The 25593-nt window shown below is 44.8% G+C and overlaps 1 protein-coding gene across 3 annotated transcripts in view; it reads left to right on the top strand.

Annotated features, from left to right (window-relative positions):
* The first annotated feature begins 3567 nt into the window (after positions 1–3567).
* Positions 3568–25593, top strand: part of WDR48 (WD repeat domain 48) — a 56193-nt gene continuing 34167 nt past the window's right edge. For 2 of the 3 annotated variants that reach the window (XM_049870742.1, XM_049870741.1), the window contains exons 1-8: positions 3605–3697; positions 13616–13833; positions 14123–14263; positions 16921–16999; positions 17565–17647; positions 17765–17894; positions 20995–21083; positions 21443–21544. In XM_049870742.1, the coding sequence (XP_049726699.1) occupies positions 13771–13833; positions 14123–14263; positions 16921–16999; positions 17565–17647; positions 17765–17894; positions 20995–21083; positions 21443–21544 (687 nt within the window). In that variant the 5' untranslated portion in view covers positions 3605–3697; positions 13616–13770. Of the gene's footprint in view, positions 3698–13615; positions 13834–14122; positions 14264–16920; positions 17000–17564; positions 17648–17764; positions 17895–20994; positions 21084–21442; positions 21545–25593 lie in introns of all 3 variants that reach the window. The other variant, XM_049870743.1, reaches the window with a different exon arrangement.

The following is a 25593-nucleotide window of genomic DNA, read 5'->3' as shown; positions in this document are numbered from 1 at the left end:
AAGTAGACTGCCAGGTCCTTCTTCGTAGTGTCTTAAGCTGGAAGCTCAGCTGAAACCTGTCCTCCACGAGTGACCCTGCTAGTATCTGAATACCAGGGGCATAACTTCCAGTGTCACAGCAACACACAAGCCCCCACAGTATGACAAACTGACAGACACGTGGGTGATAGAGCACATAATCAGACCAAAGAATCGCATGGGCAAGAGTCCATTGCATTACTTCTTTCACCGTAGAGTGAATTTCTCGGTCAGATGCAATATATCAGATATTATGACAGTGTATAAATCATTTAGTAAACACCCAGATGGCGATACAGAGCCCAATAAATAGAAAATGTTGTCATTTTAACATGTAATCAATATAAAGATTATCGACATGTTACATTCTTATTTTTATACTAAGTCTTCAACATTCAGGAGTATTTTACAGTTACAGCACATCTCAGTGTTAAGTAGATGTATTTCAGGTGCTGCTAGAAGTACAGGGAGCATGGGAAGGAAATCAAAATCTAGCGTAAGCGTCACTCAGAGCGGACAGATAGCTACTTCCTCAACAATGATAGAGGGCCAATGGAAAAATCTAGAGTTAAGTGTCACCTGGAGAGGACAGATAGCTACTTCCTCAATGATGAGGGAGGGCCAATGGAATCAACTTGCCCCCCGAGTGGCTGGCTCACCCTTCAAGGCTATGGGGTAAACCAGCAACTCGGGACTGGTCACTGCTGTTGGCAACTTGAACACTCAGCAATGGCTTGATGATCCCATGCATAGCTTTCAGTCCTGATAGCATCGCCATTTTGTTCATGATTCCACTGAGTAAGCACTGATCCTGAAGGAAGCCAAGTTTCATCCTCAGAGCAGTTTGTTTCATCTGTACAGCTCTTAAGGTTCATTCTAAGAGGCCAGTTACCATATACTTTCCCAAGTCTTCCTTGTCACCAGTTTGTCATGCTTGTTCTTCCGTGTCCTTGAACAGCTGGCCAAATGATTTAGCCTCTGTCCATGAATTGACTGTGAATTACTACCCAAGGCCATCTCTCCTTCCAGGCAAAGTGAACATCAAGATACACTCCTGGACATTCTGCCCATTAAAACAATTTTACAACTTCAGTGTTCTTCAGGGCCAGCCCCAAGGGGCGGGGCGGGGGGGCTACAACAACACAGGAATCCATTTCCAACAGGTACCAGCACGTTGTGGAGAGTAATGTACCTGCACAGTGCCTGGCATATCATGGCTACTCAATACATTTTTATTAAGAAAAAAAAATGCAGATCATGTCCCTCCCCTCTTAAGTCCTTTCAACAGCTTCCCATTGGCTTAGAAGACCCTGCTGGGTGTGGTCTCTGTGCTCCTCTTTGATCTGCCCAGCAACCACAGAGTGAAGGCCTGGCAATCTACTCCATAAAATTACAGCCATTGAAAACCCTACCGAGAGCAGTTCTACTCTGACACACATGGGGTCACTGTAAGTTTGAATCAACTCCAAGTAGTAAGGGTTTGGGTGTTTTTGTTTTTTCCCCTTGGTTGCTCTCTGTACTCCAAGACTTGGCCTTTAGTTCTTGAAATGTTCCATGCTCCCTTCTGCCACAAGATCTTTGCTCAGACTGTTCCCTCTCCTTGTCTAGTGAACTACAGCCTTTAGATCCTGGCTCAAGGATCCCTTCCTGCTGTACAGCTCTTTCTTCAGTACTTATCTCCACATTCATTTATACGTTTGTTTAATTAATCCCTGTCTCACCATGGAACTCTAAGTCCTATGGCTAATGTGCACTCACCACTGAACCCCCAGCACCAAATACAGGGCTGGGCACTTAATAGATGCTAATAAATGTTTTGAATGTATACATGGATAAATGAATCAATGAGTCTGTAATAAAATGCAGTCCATGTAATTTATCTACAAGTTATCACCGCCAATTTTGCCTAACAGGCTTTCTGTCATCAGTTTCTGCTCCTCTAATTCAGATTTCTTTACCGATTTTTTAAAAAGGCATTTGCCAGGAGGTTCCCTAAGCATTATTTATACATTAGCACTATGCAATAGAGAAGAAGTCCTGGTGGCACAGTGATTAAGCATTTGACTGTTTACTGAAAAGTCAGCAGTTCAAAGCCACCAGCAGCTCCAGGGACCATAAAGACTACAGCCTTAAAAACCCTATGGGCACTTCTACCCTGTTCTTGAACAACTGGCCAATTTAGCCTCTGAACCTGAACTGACCATGAAGGCCGTCTCGCCTTCCAGGCAAAGTAAACATTAAGACATGCTGCCTGATGGGGTCACTTAGTCCAATATTACAGCCTTGGAAACCTCATAGGGCAGTTCTACCCTGTCTATAGAGCCACTATGAGAACAGACTCAATGGCAACAGGTTCTGCAACAAAAATATAACATGAGCCACGTGTTATTTTAAACACTCTAGTCAAAAAATTAAAAAAAAAACACCGCCATTCAGTCAATTCCGACTCATAGCGACCCAATAGTCACATTTACAAATGTAAAAAATTTTAGTAACACATGCTATTTAACCCAATATATAGAAATTAATATTTCAACACGTGATCAATATAAAAAATTATGAAAGAGGTATTTCACATTCTTCTTTTGCATTGTCTTCAAAATTGAGTGTGTACTTGAGTTACATCACGTCTCAGTGAGCTGGCCACACGCGCCTGGCGGAGCCCGCACGGAACTCAGTGGACGGAGCAGTTCCACGGGGTCCACTTTCCGAGAGAGAGCTCCGCCACCCTCGGCACCTGTCATCGGTGTCCGGAAGACCTGAAGCTACACTTTGACCCAGAAGAGGTGACCGGGACGAGGTTCCAGAGCCGGCCCCGGCTCCCTCGGGCTCTGCAGACGTCCCTGGGGCGCCTTTTCTCTCCTTTGTGGGACGGGACGCCTGTTCGCCTGAAGACCGGCCTGCCTCCTTCCCAAGGGCGGCCGCTTCTCTCCTCCCAGGCCAGGTCGTTGTTCTGCGAACGTCTAGGTGCCTCCTTCGCGGCCAAGCAGTCGGCTCCCTGGCTGCCGAGGAGTCTCGCCCCCTACCTGGCCTCAGCGCTCTGCCCGAGGACCGCCCCAGGGAGCGTGCAAGCCGGGGTGTGGGGCCCCACGGCGGAATGCGCTTGCTGCCTCGGCTCGGAGAAGCGGGTGGTCCTCCGCCGGCGCTGTGCCCACAGGAAGGCTCTGCTTCCACGAGACCGCCGCGCGCCCCGAGCCCGGCCACGGCGCGGAGCCGCCGCCGCCGCCTCACGCACGGCCGCCGCCGCCTCACGCACGGCCGCCGCCGCCGCCGCCGCCGCACGCACGGCCGCCGCCGCCGCACGCACGGCCGCCGCCGCCGCACGCACGGCCGCCGCCGCCGCACGCACGGCCGCCGCCGCCGCACGCACGGCCGCCGCCGCCGCACGCACGGCCGCCGCCGCCGCACGCACGGCCGCCGCCGCCGCACGCACGGCCGCCGCCGCCGCACGCACGGCCGCCGCCGCCGCGCGCCCTTCCGCCGCCGCCTCACGCACAGCCGCCGCCGCACGCACGGCCGCCGCCGCCGCACGCACAGCCGCCGCCACCAACCCCCGCCCGAGGGGAAGGGGCAGGACATCCGCTCGGCCCGCGCCATTTCCGGAAGTGACGTCGGAGTGTCAACATGCAAGATGGCGGCCCATCACCGGCAGAACACGGCCGGGCGGCGGAAAGTGCAGGTATGGGAGCCCGGGTCCTCGGCCTCTCGGACCCGACTGCCCGGCCCGGGGCCGCCTCCCGCCAGCAGATGCCTCAGGCCGCGGCCGGCGGGGAGCGGGGCGGGGCGCGCGGGCCCGGGCGAGCGGCGGTGAGAGGTGGGGCCGCGGCGCTAACGGCTTGAGGAAGGGGCGGGGGCGGCGCGGACGCAGACTCGGGGCCCCCGGGGCGCGCGCCCTGGAACCCGGGGCGGCCGGTCGCCCCTTCTCCCGGAGGATCGGGCCCGCGAGGCGGTGGGCGCGTCCCCTGGCCAGCCGCCTCCCCTGCCCTGCCTTCCCCGAGGCGCTCTGGCCGAGGCCTGCGGGGCTTCCCGGTGGGCGGGCGGGCGGCGAGCGCGGGGACCCGGCGGGGCGTGACGGGCGGCGGGGCGCCGACGACCCCGGCTTCCGCGGTGGGGTCCGCACGGGGAGCCCCGCCACCTCTGCTGCCGGAGCTCGCTTCCCAGTGAGGGGCAGCGGCCGGCCGGGTGTTGGTGGGGAAATGCCGGTTTAATTTCGTTTTCAGCGTTTCTTCATCTTCATCGTACATCCCTGAATCTTTCTTTTCTATTTTTATGATTTATTATCCAAGGTGAAAGAATTATCTAATCATTCTGCGTATGCTTTATGCCTTCGTGAATTCGTTTTTATTTTGGGTAAGCGTAAGAGTTCTTGCTATTTTTTCCAGCAATGCAGGGAATAATAGAAGACCTATTTCAGGTGTTTGCCTGCAGGTATAGTGTATGCAGTAGTGGCGACATGGTACGTTAACTATTTGTCCAGCACTTAATTTGAATTCAGAAGTATGCAAAGGTTTGAGAAAATGTAGGAGTAAGACCCAGGCTTTCTTGACAAAACCCACCATGATATGTCGTTCTGCAGGTTGAAATCAGTGGGTGTTTAATAGTCAGGACAAAAGGTGCCTGCAGTAAGGTAACCCCAGGAAAAGGGTGTGAGGCATAAAGTTTTCTGAGGCAGTTCCACTCTTTGTTTTATTGATCTCTTTGATCAGGACGGTGTCTAAAGTACTCATTGGATATTTGTTGAATTGAGTGAAATTACTAAGAATCTAAATCCCCTGAAATCACGGTGTAAGGTGATCGTAGGTGGTGACACTGTCTCCTCCCAACTAAAATGTAACCCAGAATTGTAACTTAATTGTGTTGCAACTGGACAGCCTGAAGTCGTGGTATGTAATTGACCAGATGATTTTTCCCAGGGAATCTAGGTGGTTAAGTATTTAGGCAACACTAATCAAGAGAAGGAAACCCTGGTGGCGTAGTGGTTAAGTGCTATGGCTGCTAACCAAAGGGCTGGCAATTCAAATCTGCCAGGCACTCCTTGGAAACTCTATGGGGCAATTCTACTTTGTCCTATAGGGTCGCTATGAGTCGGAATCGACTCGATGGCACTGGGTTTGGTTTGGGTTTGGAATGGAGAGAAAGGCTTGACGACTGGAGGAACCAATAGATGGTGGTGCTCTTCCAGATACTGGAATGGTACACTCCATAGGGGAGTAAGGGTTGTTAAAGAGGCCTCTTAGTGCCCTTCGTTTAGATGTAGGAGGCAACTGTGAAAGTCAAGATGTGAAAGACTTAAGTTAACTGCCGTACAGGTGGAAAACTGTTTTAATCCCAGTGTGAGCCCACACAGGTAGAATGAGGGAGGTGATAGTTCCAGACTGCTTGTCAGAGTACAGACCTAGCGTTTGGGGCTGAGAATTGAGCACCTTGTTCTCAATAAGTATAGTAACCAGATTGGTGAACTGACTTGAAACTAAGATTAGCCTGCAGAAGAGAAGATTCGGGGGCCTTGTCAGCTGCTTTCAGAGCTTGTCCACAATGTATAAAAGCAGTGTGAGAAGCCACAGAGATTGATATTTTATCTCTACCTGAGAGAGAATTTTTGTTTGTTCTGAGAAGTGTTTTTAAAACTAGTGCACGTGCATTGCAAGAAACCTACAAATAATAAAAAAGGTATAAACGATAGCTGCCCTCCACTCAAAGAAAGCTACCATGAGTAATGCGATATATGATTCTAAACTAGGATTTCTCAGCATGAGTATTACTGACATCTTGGGCCGGATCCTTTTTTGTAGTGGGAAACTGTCCTGTACGTTGTAGGATATTTACCATCATCCTTGGCCTCTGCGCAATGCTAGTAGCACCCCCACACTTGGGACAACCAAAAATGTCTCCAGACATTTTCAGATGTCCCCTGGCAGTCCAAATTACCCTGATTGAGAATCACTGTTCTTTACCTCTTTGTGTACCTGACATACAGGATTTTTCACTATAAATGGAGCCATCGTGCCTGCTATTCTGCGTCAGAGTTATAAATGTACGTTACCATTGCCCAGTAATTTCTCTTCTGAAAACCTCTTCTGCAGAGATACATGTGTGTATACCTTTCTCTACTTGTGCAAGGGTGTTTATTGTAGGAATCTTATCAGTGTGAGAAAGTGAAAAAAATTTAAGTGTCCATCAGTGGAGAATTGACAGATTATGGTAACATGTCAAGACACAGCTGTTGAAGAGATAAGCTAGGTATGTACCTATTAAGAAGGAAAGGTGCCCAGAAGTCAAAAAAGCAAGTCAGTATAGTACGAACCCATTTCCACAAAGGAAATACTGCATTTTAAAAGCCTGGAAGGATACTGACTGTCAGTTACCACTGGGGGATTGGATTGTGTGATTACGGGTAGGACAGGAAACGGAGTCTCTGTGTGGTGCAGAAGGTTTAGTACTGGGCTACTAAGGAAGGTTGGCAGTTAGAACCCCCCCGGGGCACCTTGGAAGAATGTCCTGGTGGTCTACTTCTGAAAGGTCACAGCCACTGAAAATCCTACAGAAAGTGATTCCGCCCTAAAACACCTGGAATCGTCTCAGTGGCAGCCGATTTGGTTGTTTGGGTTTGTTTGTTTAAAATATGGGATATCTTACTTTAGAATACATGTACCTTTATTTTTAAAGCATTTTATGATGTATTTGTTCTTACAAATAAGAATTTTTTCCATTTTGAAAGAAAAATATATGGGTGCTTCAAAAAAAAACAAAACCCCATTGCCGTCGAGTTGATTCCGACTCACAGTGACCACACAGGCAGAGCAGAACTGCCCCAGAGAGTTTCAAAGGATGTAATCTTTACAGAAGCAGACTACATCTTTCTCCTCTGGAGCAGCTAGTGGGTTCCAACCACTGACCTTTCGATCAGCAGCGAGCACTTTAACCACTGTGCCACCAGGGCTCCTCCTGTAAGGCCTTAAATAGGGGGATATCCCGAATTATCCTGGTGGGTCCAGTCTAATCACGTGACCCTTCAGAGCAAAGAACTTTCTCCAGCTGGAGTCTGATGCAGCAGGAGGAGGAGTGGCGTGACCCTTGACCCCAGTTGCAGGACGGGACCATGTGGGACGCATGAGAAGGAGTGCAGCAGCCTCTAGGAGCAGAAATGGGTGCTGGCTGACAGCCAGCAAGGAAACAGGGGCCTTAGGCCTGCCACCAGAAGGAGCTGCATTTAACCAACATCCTGAATGAGCCTCAGTAAGGAACCACTTTGGTTTCCACCTCGTGAGACCACAAGCAACGGGCTTGCCCAGCCTGGACTTCTGACGATCAGAACTGTGAAATAATAAATGGGTGTTGTCTTAAGCTGCTAAGGTTGTGATAATTGGTTACCACAGCAATGGAAAGCTAATGCAGTTACCTTCAAACAAAGTGATCATCTCAGAAATATGTTTTTCTCTACCCTCCAGCACACTGCCAATAACTCTAGGGATACTCAAGTTTGAAATTCAGAGACGGATCATGGGAAGTTCAGTGGATCAGCCCTACAGTCTGATCCTTTTTTTTGAGTCCCAGATAACTGCTGGAGAAATTAATGAAACAGTACTTACTGGGCCAACTACAAATTCTTAACAGTGTAACTTGACTGCATCCTTGCTGCTGGGTGGGTACCCCATTATTTTTCTATCTGAATCCCTTTAATTGGCTCTTCCAAAATGCAGACTTCCTACTGCAGGCCTGGCTTTCCACCCCATTGCAGAGCTCACACAGCCTCTCCTGCCTCTTTTAAGGCACATTAGGGCAGTCTGATGTGAGGGTCCCCATCTCTGCCTTTGCTTGTCCTCTTGGCTCTGAATGACGTTTTTCCGGGACCTCGTTCCCTCAGTTGTTGCCTCTGTCTCTGTCTTCTACTCTTCTCTTTTCTTCAGTTCCACCTCTGCTGCCTGCAAAGACTTACCTGTATCTTGGGGAAAAACGTCTCTTGACTTGCTGTCACCTTTAATTATGCCCTTTCCACCATTAGAGGAGGGCTTGCTGCTGTAGCCTTAGCACTCAGAATAGGGCCTGGCAACTGGCAGATAGATGTTCAGTCAATACTTGTTGAAAGAATTGAATGTTGTTTTTCCTTTATATGGCCAGATTTTTTTTTCTTTAAAAAGTTTTTTGTGTAATATGTATTATATCAGTGTATACAGTTTGTGTTCATTCTTTAATAACCGTATAGAATGGATCAAACACAATTATTTAATCACTCCCTTGTTAAAGATAAATCTTTTTTTCTCCACCATGTTAAATTTACCCTGAAGTTAACAGCGGAGCTATAAAACAGTAAAGAAAGCCTTTACCAGCATTACCAGCTGCCTTTGAGTTAATTTCGATTCATGGCGACCCCGTGTTTTCAGACCAGAACTGCAGTGTGTAGAGTTTTCAGTGACTGTTACCTTTCTTGGGAGGTGCTTCTGGGTAGATTTAGACAATCAGCTGAGCACCTGACCTTTTGAGCCACCCAGGGAACAAAAAGGAAGTCCTTAAAAGTAAATAAAAGAACAAAGATAAGAAGTATAGAATGCATAAAAAATGAAGAATCAATCTGAAAAGTCCAGTATCTGACTGTTAGGAGCTCAAAACAGCAAAGAAAAAGAGAGATGGTTGTTAATGGATTAATACAGTAAAATTTCCCAGAGCTCATGTACCATACGTTTCTAGATTGAAAGGACTTTCTCAGAGCACAACAAAATTAATGACAAAAGAACCAAGTCAAGATACTTCATTATACCCAGAAAAAAGCAAAGATCCTAAAGGCTGGGGGAGGGGGCAGGCAGGAGAGAAAGAAAATTGGTTGAGTTCAAAGTTGAGTGCAATAGAATGGCATCGAATTCAGTGAATGGCACACAACACTGGATGCTGGAGAAAATTAGAGCAATGCCTTCGGAAACGAGGAATTTTTTCAATCTGGACTTCTTTATCCTGCCAAGTCAGGTGTAAAGGTGAAGCCCTTTTCAAGCATGCAGGGACTAAGTTACCCCCCATGTACCTTTTCTTATGTTGTTTACTTAAGTTCCTGGGAATGGAATTCAGGAAAACTGGGGAGTGAGCAAAGAAGACATTGGCATGCAGGAAACAATGCCTGTAGCCCAGAAAAACAGCCAAAGGAACCACCAGAGTGACAGCTGTGCCAGCAGACCTAGAGGACAGCCACCCCAGATTGGAGGGCTCTGAGGGGAAAGCCTTCTGGGAAGAAAAAGGAGGGGGCTTATAATACAGCAATGGAGGAAAATTAGAGGAAAACACTGGGAAAGGAAAGGAAGATGGTTAGAAACTCTGGGGAAAACAAAAAACTCTCAGAGGAAGGAAATGTATTCATAATGTAACCAAGCCAGCTGTTGTCGGGAGTCAATTCCAACTTACAGTGATCCTATAGGACAGAGTAGAACTGCTCCATAGAGTTTTCTAGGAGCAGTTGGTGGATTCAAACTGCCAACCTTTTGGCTAGCAGCTCAGCTCTTAACCAGTGCACCACCACAGCTCTTCCTCTATGTAGCACAGAGAAAGTTTTCCTTAAAGGTTACAAGCAAGAAAACCCTATTGCCATCCAGGTGATTCCAACTCATGGTGACCCTATGTGTTGCAGAGTAGAACTGAGCTTCATAGGGTTTTCTTGGCTGTAATCTTCAAGGAAGCCCTTCTGTTTAGGTTCAAACCACCAAGCTTTCAGTTAGTCGAGAGCAAGCCATTCACGCCACCCAGGGACCTTTCCATAAGTGTTGTGCTCTGTGACCCATGGGGCTACCATGAGTCGGAATTGACTTGAAGGCAAGGCAATAGGACTGCGTATGGGGAAAACAGACTGGGAGACTGCTTTTCGTTACAGTCTATTAATACTATTTGACTTTTTAAATACAGGTGAAAATTACTTGGATGTAAATTATAGATTCAAAAACTAACGTATTTCCATTGTAAAACATTCAAACATATAAAAAGGCATGAAAGTGAATATCACCATAACCCCATTGTTCAGGGAAGTTGACTGTAAGCTATACGTTTATCCTTCCAGACTTGTGTGTTTAAGTATATTATGTATTTAATATTTCAAGACTTATTTTACAGTAGTGATTGTTATACACTGCTCTACTGGACCATGCGGATTTCATTTAAGAATATACCCTGACTTTCTTCCTGTGTCTTTCACTGTAGATACACATCAGTGTTTTTAATGTGTGCCAGAGATGTGTGCCAGATTTTATCCAAATAGGGTGGCTCTAATTCTTTGCCATTTTAAATAATACATCTGTAGTAGACACCCTAGAAGAGGTTGGCCCAGACTTGCTTTGCTACGTAGTCTCTGCTGAAGAAAATGTTCTGATAGAGAAGCATGTTAGAGACTGTAGAGCCCCAAAGAAAGAGATATTGGGAGACTCCAAAGTTGACATTGAAGCCAACTTGGTTCCTGATGGTTTTCTAAAACCTGATTCATGTAGCAAATATTTATTAAATGTCTTTTATATTCCCGACAGTATAAAGGGGGTATAGTCCTGGGAAGAATAAGGCAAAGAAGTTCCCTGCCCTCTTGTAGTTTTTATTCTAATGGAGGAGGTATAAACTCAACAAAAAGATAAATACGGAGTGTGATAAGGTCTGTGAAAGAAATGACTAGGATAAGTGATAGGGTAGTGGAGGTGGTGGGAAGGAGGACCAGGAAGAGAGGTGACACTTCTGCTGAGACCTGAAGGTCAAGCTGAGGGGAAGAGTACCGGAAGGTGGAGAATTTTCTTGGCACAGGGAGCAATAAGTTTGAAGGCCCTGGGGCAGGAAAGAGCTTGTTGTGTGTAAAGGACAGAAAGTAGTTTGGGGCGACTGTCAGAAAGAAGCTGCAGAAGCTGTGGTTCGGTAGTTTGAGGTGAGTGTGGGAGTGCAGGCTGGAGCCACATCAGGCCAGGAGTTTGGCGTTTGCCTTAGATACAGTGAAAAGCCATCGGAGGGTTAAGCAGAGAGGTCCCGGGTTATAATTGTAAAATAACTCTTCTGAGCGTGGTGCTGTTTCTGCCCTTGGGCTCTGTTAGGTAGTGCATGTTAAATTCTTGTTTATTTAGACTTAAGCTGGTTTGAATAGATTTCAGTTACTTGTACCCAAAAAACTAGGTTAGGACAACATCCTTGTAAACTATTTGTGTGTACAACCCTGGCTCTTTTTAAAGGATAAATTCCTGGAAGTAGAATTTCAAAGGGCATGCACATTTTAAAGCTTTCAATAGATATCTGCAAAATTGTTTGCCAGGAAGGTAATGGTTTATACTCTGTCAATACGAGAATGTTCACTAACCTTCAGAAAAAATGGTAATTTTATTATTTAAAAAAGAAAAAATCTTCCTGTTTGATAAGTAAAATGATCTCATTAATTTTCATGTCCTTTATTATTTTTGTGTTTGTTTACCATTTTAATTTCTTTTTTTAAGATTTCCTCTTTATGGTTTTCATCACTCTTTCTATTGAAGAATTTGACTTACTGTTTTGTCAGGACTCTCTATTGTCAAGAGTAAATTTTTGTCTTTCATATTTATTCGAGTATTGAGCGTTTCAATCCTGCTCATGTTATTTTTTGACAGAGGGTTTTTGTTTTGTTTTAATAATAGTTTCATTAAGATAAAATGCACACATAAAGTTCACCCTTTTAAAGAATACAATTAAATGATTTTTCCTGAATTCGCAAAGGTGTGCATCCGTTGGCTAATTCCAGAACATTCTCATCACCCAGAAGAGAAACTCCATACCTGTGAGCAGTCACCTCCTGTCCCCCTCTCCCCAGGCCCTTTACAACCACTAATCTACTTACTGTCTTTATAGATTTTCCTATTGTGGACGTCTCCTATAAATAGAATCATAAAACACGAGACCTTTTATGCCTTGCAAACCCTGGTGGCATAGTGGTTAAGCAGTCCAACTGCTAACCAAAGGGTTGGCAGCTTGACTCCGCCAGGCGCTCCTTGGAAACTGGGGCAGTTCTACTCTGTCCTTACAGGGTCGCTATGAGTCAGAATCGACTCCACGGCACTGGGTTTTTGGTTTTGGTGTATGCCTTGCTTCTTTCTGCTTAGCATAACCTTTTCAAGGTTCATCCAAGTTGCAGCACGTATTAGACCTTCATTCGTCTTTTACGTTGTCATCGTCGTCGTTACGTGCTGTTGGGTTGGTTCCGACTCACAGTGACCCTATGTACACCAGAACCAAACACTGCCTGGTCCTGCACCAGTAATATCCCACTTCACAGATACACCAGATTTTGTGTATTTGTTCTTCAGTTGATGGGCATTTGGGATGTCTCTGCATGTTGACTGTTACAGGTAGTTGTGCTGTGAACATTTGTGTCCATGCAGAGGTTTGATTTGTATCGTGTCAAATCAGTGTTGCTTTTCCCCTTGGCAAAGATTGCTCTCTGTCTTGTCCTGTAAGAAGGCTTTCTCTACCTAGAGACCCCATAAATACTCACCAGTCCTTTTTCTCTTAAGTATTTTTATTATTGCATTATTAAGTTCCAATCTTCAATCTACACAAAAATTCATTTTATAATTACATGATTAAATTCCAGTCTTTATATGAAAATTCATTTTGGTTTTAAGATGTAGAGAAGGGATATAATTTTTCCCAGTAAAATCAATGAATGAGTCTAGATAATGTATTAAAATTTTTTCATGTCCTTGTTAATTTGAGACACTGTGTTAAAATAGAAAATTTATAATAGAAAAGGTGTTTTCAAATTTTGTTTTATTCCATTCATCCTTTTATATATTCCTATTGTACTCCACTGTAATTCTGGTAGCTTTGTAATACCTTTTCAGATCTTTGAAGGATATCCTCCCAATTACCTTCATTTTAAAAAATATCCTAGATGTTTATTTATTAATTTAACTTATGTATTATTTTGTCAATTTCTACAAAGAGTTCCGTTGCGATTCTGGCCAAAATTGGGCTAAATTTACGCCTTTAGGCAGGAATTGTGACTTGCCCCCTTGCTCTGCGTTACATCTCCTCCCTGAAAAGTCTGTCTGTAGGTATCGATTGTTAAACAGCTATGGTAAATGCCCTCTCCCCACTTATGTGCTTAACTAGCTATTTTATTAGATCAGGAAAGTTTTGCTTCCGGCTGCCAACCAGCTCATTGACTCTTTTTGTTTTGTTTTGTTTTACTGTAGTCTTTCTGGTTGATTCTCTTGGGCTTTCACCTGGAGTAGACAGGCGGTCACCAACAGTAGTAACAAAGTAGAGGAAAGTACCCTGAGGGAAAAGTTCAGTGTTTTGGGAACCCAAAGCCTCATTTTGCTCGGTGGGTCAGGAAAGCCTTTTTGAGGAAGCCTCATTTAAACAGAAACCAAAAGACTGCAGTAGGGGTTAGGCAGACCCAGAGTGGGAGGAAGAGCTTCCAGCGAGGGGAGCAGCATTTGTGATGGCCCTTGTGACCAGCACAGCGTGGGCAAGCAGCTGGAGCACTGAGCTGGGGAACGGCAGGAAAGGTGAACAAGGCCCGCTAGGCCACGTCAAGGAGTCAGGTCAAATCATGAGTCTAGCAGTAAGCAACCGGCGGTTTTTGAGCAGGGCTGAGACGCATTCCAATTTACATTTTTAGAAGATTACTTCAGCTGCTTTGTAGAGAATGGATTAAAGACAAGCAAGAGTGGAAGAGAGGAGTCTCGTTAGGAGGCAGTTGCAGTAGTTCAGCATCAGACTTACTCACCTCGGTGGTGGCGGTGGTGCTCGTTGCCATCGAGTTGGCTCCTGCTCATGGCGACCTTATGTCTAACAGAACGGAACGTTGCCGGTCCTGCGCTGTTCGCACAACTTCTGGTATGTTGAGCCCATTGCCGCAGCCACCATGTCAGTTCACCTCATGGAGGGCTTTCCTCATTTTCGCTGACCCTCTATTTTCCCACGTCTTGGGGTAGGCTCTCCTTAATGTCATTCATCTCTTCTCCTCAGCCCTTCAATTTTTGTAGAGTAAAATAAAAATTAAGCTTTTATTGGATTGAAAAATAAGTACTATTCAGCACAGGGTTTCAGATTGGCCATTAGTAGACTGCGTTTTGGTATTTCATGTTTTGTAACTCCAAAAAAGCAAACATTGACTATTCATCAGGTCTCCTACGTTATTCGGGATGAAGTGGAGAAGTACAATCGAAACGGAGTCAATGCCCTGCAGCTGGATCCAGCGCTGAACAGACTCTTCACGGCCGGCCGCGACTCCATCATAAGAATATGGAGTGTCAATCAGCACAAGGTGAGGCAGGGGTTGAGTTGACGTCTTAAATTTATACTCAGAGTAAATTTTTTTTTTTATTAACTTTTATTAAGCTTCAAGTGAACGTTTACAAATCCAATCAGTCTGTCACATATAAGTTTACATACATCTTACTCCCTACTCCCACCTGGTCTCCCCCTATTGAGTCAGCCCTTCCAGTCTCTCCTTTCGTGACAATTTTGCCGGCTTCCCTCTCTCTCTATCCTCACATCCCCCCTCCAGACAAGAGTTGCCAACACAATCTCAAGTGTCCACCTGATATAATTAGCTCACTCTTCATCAGCGTCTCTCTCCCACCCGCTGTCCAGTCCCTTCCATGTCTGATGAGTTGTCTTTGGGGATGGTTCCTGTCCTGTGTCAACAGAAGGTCTGGGGAGCATGGCCGCCGGGATTCCTCCAGTCGCAGTCAGACCATTAAGTCTGGTCTTTTTGTGAGCATTTGGGGTCTGCGTCCCCCTGCTCTCCTGCTCCCTCAGGGGTCCGCAGAGTAAATTTTGGTCTAATGGCTTTCTCTAATGTAAGACCTTTCACAGCCTCGTGCTTAATCTCTTTGAGCCCTGAGGTTTGGGACATGCTTTATAAAGACATTGCAGTCAGAGTTCTGTAAGTTTCTGAGAAAACAGCCCTCAGGAAGTTTCAGGACTGTTTTAGCTGAGGCAAGGACTGAGTAAACTAGGCTTGTGGTAAGAGTTCTCTGCTGCAAAAGAACAGAGAGATTTGCCTGTTAAGGGGGTTACTTTAAATATGTTCCAAAAAGCCTCTTGGCAACCCTTTTCAGTGGTACTAAAAAAACATTGAACATGCTTTTACATTTATCATTAATCTTGAGCAAATATTTTACTTCTTCATTTAAAAGATATTAGGGTCCCCACAAAAGGCTGATGTAAAACTGTGAGGACAACATCCCCCCCTTCTTCGGGAGGTTTATTTAAAGTTTGCTGTCTCAGGCAGGGGGCATGATTTAGTATATATGAAGATGAGCCCCCAGTCAGATGGCAGTGGATTTTGTTTGAATGCCTGTGTTGTGTATAACACAGAAAGGAAGATGCAGGAAGGAAAAGGAGCGTGTACTGAGCCCTTACCACGTGCCAGGCACTGTTAGCATTTTGATATCAATAATATGACTTTAACTCTTAGGATCCATTTTCTAAATGGGAAAACAGGTTCAGAGAGGCCCATGGTTAAATGGCTAGTAAGTGACAGAGGATTAGAGCTCAAGGTAATGCTAAAACTCTTGTGCTAGGCCTTGTATTTCTTTAAAGTTCTGCATATTTTTAGCAAGCTCTGCAAGCCTGATGCTCATTCCAGGAGAAGAACTGCGGCTTTACGTAGTTGCAGGACTGTGGTCCAGCAGGCTTTGCATTCCTTTGCTAATGGAAACGGTGGTGGCCCAGTGTCAAAGGCGTGGAGAGTAAGAAGGCCACTTGTGTTCGGCTTTGGAATGCATTTTGGTACTTAGATTTGATTTGGGATGTCACCTTTTTGGGAATTCACAGTGTTTCAAGCAAGTTAAGGAAACCACTCATAAGAACCGACCCGGAAGAGTCTGGAAAGCTGCCTCTCACACCTCTGGCAACGTTTTTCTGGTCTTCCTTTATGCCAGGATTGCAGAGCGTCGTTTCTCGGACTTGTAGAGAGCTGTTCTCGTTGCCGTGAAGTGTCTAGCGCTTCCCTGTCTTAGGTGGCTGTTCTCGTTGCCACGAAGTGTCTAGCGCTTGCCTGTCTTAGGTGTAGGATGTAACTAAATACTCTTTTTTAAAAGGCCTGTCCTGGTGATTAAGCCGGCTAAGCAGAATAGAAGAACTCTCAGGTTGCTGAACTGAAATGGTGGTACCGGTAGTAAGCACTCCCCCAGCCTTGCCTTCTGTGTCCTCTCTGCAGGGCTGTAGATACCATGAGAGGAGGTAACACTTCATTCAGAAAGTAAAAGCAGCAGCAGGAGGAAGCTGAAAGCACGTGTTGTCTTCTCTGCAGTCAGTTGGGTTCCTCAGAACACTCTTCAGACTCGTTTCTGCCCATGTGCTGTGGGCCTTTACCACCACGGATTGAGACTCCCCCGGCCTGCAGATTCAGTCAAGTCCTGTCCTTTTCTATCACCCACAGTGCCTCACCCCGAGTTTGTTGCCTTCACTACCACAATGCACAGAAATTAAGAACTTGTCCTAGAAACCTATCGCTGTGTGCTGGCAAGTCCATTCCCACTCAGAGTCAGTAATAAAACTGTCCTGGAAAAAAAACTTCCGTTTACGTCTATGGTCTGGAAGCATCACATGTTTGGTGAAATTATACCCTAAATTAACTGGTTAATTTTAAGACCTTAATCTAGTGTATTACATTAATTGAGGAATATAGACATACCTATAATTTTTGGTGCAAACGGTTAGCGCACTCACCTGCTAGCTGAAAGGTTGGAAGTTTGCATCCACCCAGAGGTGTCTCGGAAGAAAGGCCTGGCAATCTATTTCCAAAAAATCAGCCGTTGAAAACCCTGTGGAACACAGTTCTTCTACTCTGACGCACAGGGGTAGCCATGAGTTGTAACTGGCTCAACAGCAGCTGGTTTTCTATAACGTCTAACACGTTCCATCCTCTCATACAAACTTACGGCACTCCTGTGGTTTTTCTTTTAATTTCAGCAAGATCCATACATAGCATCTATGGAACACCACACTGACTGGGTAAATGACATCGTACTCTGTTGTAATGGGAAAACATGTAAGTATTTCTGTGGATTATTGGGTTTCCAGAAGTTTTTTAATCAATTTGATAAAGTTTTCCTTTTTGTATATCGTTTTTAAAATTGAAGTATAACGTACATAAGCACAAATCTTAAGAGGGTGGCTGAATACATTTTCACAAATTGAACCTCCCTTTGTAACAGTCTCCAAATCCAGAAACAGGTCATTACCAGAAGTCCCCTTGTGCCCGCCTTCTGGTCACTACCCTTGACCAAAGATAGTTGCTCTCCTGACTTCTAGGCTTTGAACAGTACACAGCAGACTCGTACACTATGTGTTCTTCTTTTCGCCCTACTGATACTCCTTTTTGTTCTAATTTTGGTAAGATCAAAACTTCTTGTTTTTACAGTATGTGTTACAGAAACTTTTCCAACAAACATTTGAAGTAATGTTATGAATGTTATAGTTTGTGTGTGTGTGTGAGAGAGAGAGAGAGAGAAAGAGAGAACGTTAGCTTGAAATAGTGTTATATTGTTTTAAGATCCATCTTTAAAGTCGCTGTCAGCCAGGCTAAGGGGTGTGTCACTGTTTGCCTCTCGTAGTGATATCTGCGTCCTCTGACACAACAGTCAAAGTGTGGAACGCGCATAAGGGATTTTGCATGTCAACCCTGAGGACACACAAGGTAAAGCAGCGACCTCCTTGTTGGCGTCTTTAGTGTGACACCGAGACCTCGGTGCATGATGTAGCCCCTCTCCTGTCCGTCTGCAGAGTAGACCATAGCGTGTTTCTTCCCTCACAGGATTACGTAAAAGCCTTAGCGTACGCCAAGGATAAAGAGCTGGTGGCCTCGGCTGGGCTGGACAGACAGATATTCCTCTGGGATGTGAACACCCTGACAGCGCTGACTGCCTCAAATAACACTGTCACAAGTAAGGCCTTTGAGAAGGATTTCTTTGAAAGGGATCCAAGCTGGCATAAATAATGGTTTATAAAACATCTCTGGTAGGTTTACATCGAGGCAGTGTCTCAGATTTTGAGAGTGCTTCTGCCCGCAGTGGTCTGGCCCCCAAGAGTGTGACTGAACAGGGAACTAGTTCCCCACTGCGGCCTGACAGTGGTAACCTCTCCAGGTGTGACCCGGCATTGTTGTACACGTGCATGTCGTAGCACCCTAGCTGAAGTGGAGGTGCCCACTGCCTGGCCCAAAGCTGCACGCTCATCAGGTACTGTTGATGGAGGTGGTGATTACTTGGCAGAAGAGGCGGCTTTTGCCTTTTTAAAAGTGTTTGTGTGTATTAAGAGCCATTGAGTTATTGGCCAAGATGGAAAATACCCAAGGAAAGAAAGAAAAGGTTTTCAGTGCCCATTTAGAAAGACACTATCAGCGTAGCCCTAGAGAACCCAGCCGGTTCCAGAAGGGCTAGGGTGCTTCTGGAGGCAATTCACAGTCATTCACAGCAGCTAAATAGCATGATGCCTTATCAGTAAGAGACCTCTGCCTCTCAGATAAGACTTGATGGAGTTTAGACTTATACTGGCCTCGTGCTAGCCCAGCCTGCCTTCAAGTCCTCGAGGCCAGCTGTCAGACGGGACTCTTGGGAGCACATTTCTGGCTCAGCCAGGCCTGAAAAGTCTGCACTCAGGACACGGGCCTGAGCCCTCTGTCTTACTGCGTCACGGGCCTGGTTCGTCGTGGCTCCGCGGAGCTCTCACGCCGGCCTAGCTGAAACAGTTCTGCTAGTGGAACCTGGCGTGTGTCTGTGGGGCAGCTGGGAGACGGCTGTTTATAATTTCTTGAACTTTGTCCCACCCTGTTCGTCAGGAAGCATGTGAAGATGTACATGCTGTGCTCCCTTGTTCTGATCTTCACCTGTGCACTCTGAGGGATTCAGTAGCTGGTCCCCGCTGAGTGCTGTGACATGACATTCAGAGCTAACTCTCTGGGTAGAAGGCTCGCTGCAGAGACCCCATGGGAGGGAGCAAGGTCCCCGCTGAGTGCTGTGAGGCGCCGTTCAGAGCTAACTCTCTGGATAGAAAGCTCACTGCAGAGAGACCCCATGGGAAGGGGCAAGGTCCCTGCTGAGTGCTGTGACGTGTCATTCAGAGCTAACTCTCTGGGTAGAAAGCTCACTGCAGAGAGACCCCATGGGAAGGGGCAAGGTCCCTGCTGAGTGCTGTGACGTGTCATTCAGACCTAACTCTCTGGGTAGAAGGCTCACTGCAGAGACCCCATGGGAGGGAGCAAGGTCCCCGCTGAGTGCTGTGAGGCGCCATTCAGAGCTAACTCTCTGGATAGAAAGCTCACTGCAGAGATGCCACGGGAGGGAGCAAGGTCCCTTTTGAGTGCTGTGACATGTCATTCAGAGCTAACTCTCTGGATAGAAGGCTCACTGCAGAGAGACCCCATGGGAGGGAGCAAGGTACCTGCTGAGTGCTGTGACATGTCATTCAGAGCTAACTCTCTGGATAGAAAGCTTACTGCAGAGATGCCATGGGAGGGAGCAAGGTCCCTTTTGAGTGCTGTGACATGTCATTCAGAGCTAACTCTCTGGGTAGAAGGCTCACTGCAGAGACCCCATGGGAGGGAGCAAGGTCCCTTTTGAGTGCGGTGACATGTCATTCAGAGCTAACTCTCTGGGTAGAAGGCTCACTGCAGAGAGACCCCATGGGAGGGAGCAAGGTACCTGCTGAGTGCTGTGACATGTCATTCAGAGCTAACTCTCTGGATAGAAAGCTTACTGCAGAGACGCCATGGGAGGGAGCAAGGTCCCTTTTGAGTGCTGTGACATGTCATTCAGAGCTAACTCTCTGGATAGAAAGCTTACTGCAGAGACGCCATGGGAGGGAGCAAGGTCCCTTTTGAGTGCTGTGACATGTCATTCAGAGCTAACTCTCTGGATAGAAGGCTCACTGCAGAGACCCCATGGGAGGGAGCAAGGTCCCTTTTGAGTGCGGTGACATGTCATTCAGAGCTAACTCTCTGGATAGAAAGCTTACTGCAGAGACCCCATGGGAGGGAGCAAGGTCCCTTTTGAGTGCTGTGACATGTCATTCAGAGCTAACTCTCTGGATAGAAGGCTCACTGCAGAGACCCCATGGGAGGGAGCAAGGTCCCTTTTGAGTGCGGTGACATGTCATTCAGAGCTAACTCTGGGTAGAAGGCTCACTGCAGAGACCCCATGGGAGGGAGCAAAGCCAAAAAAAAGCAGGATGTTCACAAGATTAGCACCCAGGCTCTGTGGTTAGAGATGCTGCTGAATAAATGGTTTAGAAAGGATGCCGTACAAGTTTGCTTTTTTTTATGATTAAAATAATACTAATAACTAAACATTTATTGAGCGTTTACTACAAGCAGACCCTTTTCTAATACTTGAAATTAACTGCTTTACTCCTTATAACTTTTCTCTGTGTCAGTTTATACGTAACCTTCATTGTAAAATAAGGCTCATGCTGTGTAGATGGCTTTATAAGCGGCTGTTTTCACCTCCGTGGTATTGAGTTCCGAATCAAAGGGCACAAACATTTTGATTCTTGCTACGCGTTGCCTGGTTTCCTTCCAGATGTGTAGTACCTGTGTATCCTCCCCAGAACAATGTGTGAGAGTGTCATTTTCCTGTACTACTTTCAGAATTAAGTACGTTCTATCTTTTGTCTGACTTGATAAGCGAAGATAATATTTTTATTTTGATCTGTACTTTTCTGAAAACTAGTGAGATTGGACTTTTTGTTTTATTGGCACATGTGTTCTGAAGATACATTATTCACATGGATAGTTATGAATGGTAGTGCCGTTCAATTTTGCAGATGCTTATTGAGCACTTCCTGTGTGTCCTCAAGTCCAGGAAAGATGTAAATTTTGGCATCAGTGCTGTTACTTAGAATTGTGGCCGTTATAAATAGGTTTCCTTTTCCTAGAGCACTCATAGAAGTAACGTTTTCTAAATTGAGTAATGAAGCTTGCAGTTTTTGCTGATTAGCTACTAAACAGCTGATGATTTGTTAACATTTAGCTCCATTTTTCCTTAATAGCATCCTCTTTAAGCGGGAACAAAGATTCCATTTACAGCCTGGCAATGAATCAGCTGGGAACAATCATTGTATCAGGGTCCACTGAGAAGGTAAGAGGGGCCTTAAAGTTCACTCTGTATTTTCACACCAGAAAACAAAGAAACCAAAGTAATTTGATTCATGTAATTATTAAATATATAGACAGTAGTTTTGCCTGGTGAATGCTGAAAGGGAGTTTTATTTGAACAAGTAAGAGTATAACCTCTGTTGCGGGGAGAGGGAGGAGCAAGGGATGCAGAGGGGAGAATCTGGTGCGTTTCCAGTGTTAGAAAGGCTCCCTCCTACTTGGCAGAAACGGTTTTTGCTTCTCAGAATTTAATGGTCGTCATTGGTTCGTAAAAGTTGTTTAGTATTTAAATTTGTCGGTGTATATACTCAGTTTGTGTAATATTTTGTTAAAATTTTTCAGGTTTTGAGGGTGTGGGATCCAAGAACATGTGCAAAACTAATGAAGCTTAAAGGGCACACAGATAACGTGAAGGCCTTGCTGCTGAACAGAGATGGTACACAGGTATGGGCTTTCACTTGGATGTCCACCCAGTGACCTGTCAGCACTCCTACAGCAGAAATTTCTGCTCTTGTATACTGTTGCATAGGTTGATTTGAACCAAAAGCCACACATAATAAACTGGGGCCTTTTTTTAAAATCCATAAAGTGCTCAATTATATAATAGTCAATATCTTTAAATTATTGTATTTGCATCACTTTTAAATAAAGGCAGAACAAGAAATTTTCTCAGAATTATTCTAATGCAAATGAGAGTATATGCAATTATGATGTTTATAGGTGAAAACAATGTAGAATTGTCACGTGTGTAAAGCAGAAGGAAGCTTCATTATTGAAGTGGCGTATCCCCTTACAGAGCAGGTCTTGTCAGTTGACTGTGTGGAGAAGATAGTCTACAAGTTTAGTTTCCTACCATAGTGCTTAGAGTCAGCATTTCAAAGAAAAACATTTTGTTAAAGGTTCAACATGTGATAGTACTGTGTTGGCTACGTAATTTGTGAATTATAAATCATAATTTTGTTGTGTAACAGTGGACGAAATAATTTTTCATCGACGTAAATAGTGAAAAGAGAAAAAACTGTGCACCATTTCAGGGTTTGGCATACCTCCACCACATTCCCCTGCCTTCCCCAGCCGTTTTTTTCAGAGAAAACTGATAAGCCCAGAGCTTATTGGAATTGATTGTGATAGGGTTAAAAAAGGGAGAATAGAAAGATGATGAGTTGAAAAACAGCTTCAATCTGTTACGCCATTTCATTACATGGTGGAAATTGGAAATACAAAATGGAGAAATTGTATCATGGAAATTGTCTTGAAGGATTTTGTGGAGGCCAGTCACATGTGAAGTAGAGAAACCTTTGTCTGTCTCCAGAGGTTAAAGGAAAGTTTGAAAAACTAGCCAGAGGAAGAAAATCATTTTTCAGAAGCTGAAGAAAAGAGGCGTGGTGAGGCGTGTAGAAGAATCTCGGGGCTGCTATGCGGTGACCTTGGGGAGGGGACCGTGCTGGTCCTGAGGGTCCTCATCTGCACAGCAGGAGTCATGCGTGTGTTTTGTGTAGTTGTGAGAGGTAGTGGGCATATTGCTGCCTGTGAGCCAGAGCATTCCCTAGGGCTCCTAAGTTCTCTACAGCCCCATTTTCACATGAGGTTAAGCCTACTAAAGTCACCTTCTCATTGTTTTGCAGTGTAGCTACAAGGCTATGTTTGAGATGGTTGCCTAAGCCTTCTTCAGTTAGCTTTATCCAAATTGGACAACATTACATGGCGTCCATGGGGTTTAGGGTAAGATGATGTCTAGAAGGCAGCCATGGGCGTAGAAACTTCCTGAAGCTTGGCTTGCCTACTATATACCTGAATTTAGAGGCCACCTCAAGAATAGATTTGACATACAAATAGAAAGAGAGCAGCAAAGAAGCCCACAGTAACCAGAAAAAAGGAAATAGTAAAGATTAGAGCAGAAATAGAGAACAAAAGAATAATAGAAAGAATCAGCAAGACAAGAAGCTGGTTTTTTGAAAGTATCAATAAAATTGACAAACCACTGGCCAAATTGACAGAAAAAAAGCAGGAAAGGAAGCAAATAATCCATATAAGAAATGAGGTGAGTGACATTACAACAGAACCAACTGAAATAAAAAGGATCGTAACAGCATAGTATGAAAATTATACTCCAACAAATTTGAGAACCTAGAGGAAATGATCACATTTCTAGGAACACACTGCCTGCCTAAACTAATACAAAACTGAGGAAGAAAAACTGAACAGACCCATAACAAAAGAAGAAATTGAAGCGGTAATAAAGAACTCCCAACCAAACAAAAAGGCCTGGTATGGTTGGCTTCACTGAAGAATTCTACTATACATTCAGGAAAGAGCTCACACTACTCAAACTATTTCAGTGCATAGAAAAAGGAAGGAATACTCCAGAACTCATTCCATGAAGCCAGTATGACCCTAATACGAAAGTCAGGCAAAGACACCACAAAGAAAGAAAATTACCAATCTCTCTCATGAATATAGACACAAAAATTCTCAACAAAATTCTGGTCAATAGAATTCGTCATATCAAAAAAATAATACATCATGAGCAAGTGACATTCATACCAGGTGTGCAGGGAGCGTTTGACATGAAAAATGAATCATCGTAATCTACCACATCAATAAAAGAATCACATGATCATCTCAGTCAACACAGAAAAGACATTTGATAAAGCCCAACGCCCATTCCTGATAAAAACGCTCATCAAAATAGGAATAGAAAGGAAGTTCCTCAGCATAATAAAGGGCATCTATACAAAACCAACAGCCAGCATTATTCTCAATGGAGAGACTGAGGCCATTCCCTGGAGAATAAGAACCAAACAAGAATGCCCTTTATCACCGCTCTTACTCAACATTGTACGAGAAATTTAGCTAAAGCAGTAAGGCAAGGAAAGGAAATAAAGGGTACCTAAATTGGAAAGGAAGAAGTAAATTATCTCTTCTTACACATGATATCTTCCTCTACATACAAAATCCCAAAGATTTCATAAGAGAGCTATCAGAACTAATAGAAGGATTCAGCAAAGTAGCAGGATACAAGATCAACATACAAAAATCAGTTGGGCTTCTCTGCACAAAGAACTTTGAAAAAGAAATCAAGAAAAACAAACCATTTATAGTAGGCCCCAGAAAGATAAAATTTTTAAGAAAAAATCTAACCAGGGACGTAAAAGACCTAAACAATTAAAACTACAAAGCACTTTTGCAAGAAACCAAAAGAGACCTACATAAATGACAAACATACCATGCTCATGGATAGGATGGCTCAATATTGAGAAAATATCAATACTACCCAAAGCAATCTACAGATACAGTGCAATCCCAGTCCAAATGCCAACAGCATTCTTTAACGAGATGGAAAAGCTAATCACCAACCTTATATGGAAAGGAAAGAGGCCCCAGATAAGTAAAGCATTATTGAAGAAGAACAAAGTAGGAGGTCTCACACTACATGTTCTCAGAACCTACTATACAGCCACGGTAGTCAAAACAGCCCAGTACTGGTACAACAACAGACACGTAGACCAGTGAAACAAAATTGAGAACCTAGACGTAAATCCATCTACCTGTTGACAGCAGATTTTTGACAAAGGGTCAAAGTCCATTACTAAATGGAGAAAAGACAGTGTCTTCAGCAAATGGTGCTGGCAAATGTGGTTATCTGTCTGTGTTGTTGTTGTTCAGTGCCATCGAGTCAGTTTGGACTCATAACGACCCTATGGACGACAGAACAAAACACTTCCTGGTCCTGCACAATTGCTGTTATGCTTGAACTCACTGTTGCAGCCACTGTGTCTATCCACCTCATTGAGGGCCTTCCTCCTTTCTGCTGACCCTGTACTTTGCCAAGCATGATGTCCTGCTCCAGGGACTATTCCCTCCTGACAACAATGTCCAAAGTGTGTAAGACAGTCTCGCCATCCCTACTTCTGAGGAACACTCTGGTTGTACTTCTAAGACAGATTTGTTCGTTCTTTTGGCACTGCATGGTATATTCAATATTCTTCGCTAACAGCACAATTGTAAGGTGTCAATTCTTCGGTCTTCCTTATTCATTGTCCAGCTTTCACATGCATAGGATACAATTGAAAATACCATGGCTTGGGTCAGGTGCACCTTAGGCTTCAAGGTGACATCTTTACTTTTCAACACTTTAAAGAGGCCCTTTGCAGCAGATTTGCCCAGTGCAATATGTCGTTTGATTTCTTGACTGATGCTTCCATGGCTGTTGATTGTGGATCCGAGTAAAATGAAATCCGTGACAACTTCAGTCTTTTCTCCGTTTATCATGATGTTGCTCATTTGTCTGGTTGTGAAGATTTTTTTTCCTTTATGTTCAAGTGCAGTCCATACTGAAGGCTGTGGTCTTTGATCTTCATCAGTAAGTGCTTCAAGTCCTTTTCACTTTCAGCAAGCAAGGTTGTGTCATCTGCATAACGCAGGTTGTTAGTGAGTCTTCCTCCAATCCTGATGCCCCGTTCTTCATATACTCTAGCTTCTCGGATTATTTG

Source organism: Elephas maximus, chromosome 27, assembly GCF_024166365.1.
Source record: "Elephas maximus indicus isolate mEleMax1 chromosome 27, mEleMax1 primary haplotype, whole genome shotgun sequence".
Lineage (NCBI taxonomy): Eukaryota > Metazoa > Chordata > Mammalia > Proboscidea > Elephantidae > Elephas > Elephas maximus.
This window is presented reverse-complemented; position numbering and strand designations above follow the sequence as displayed.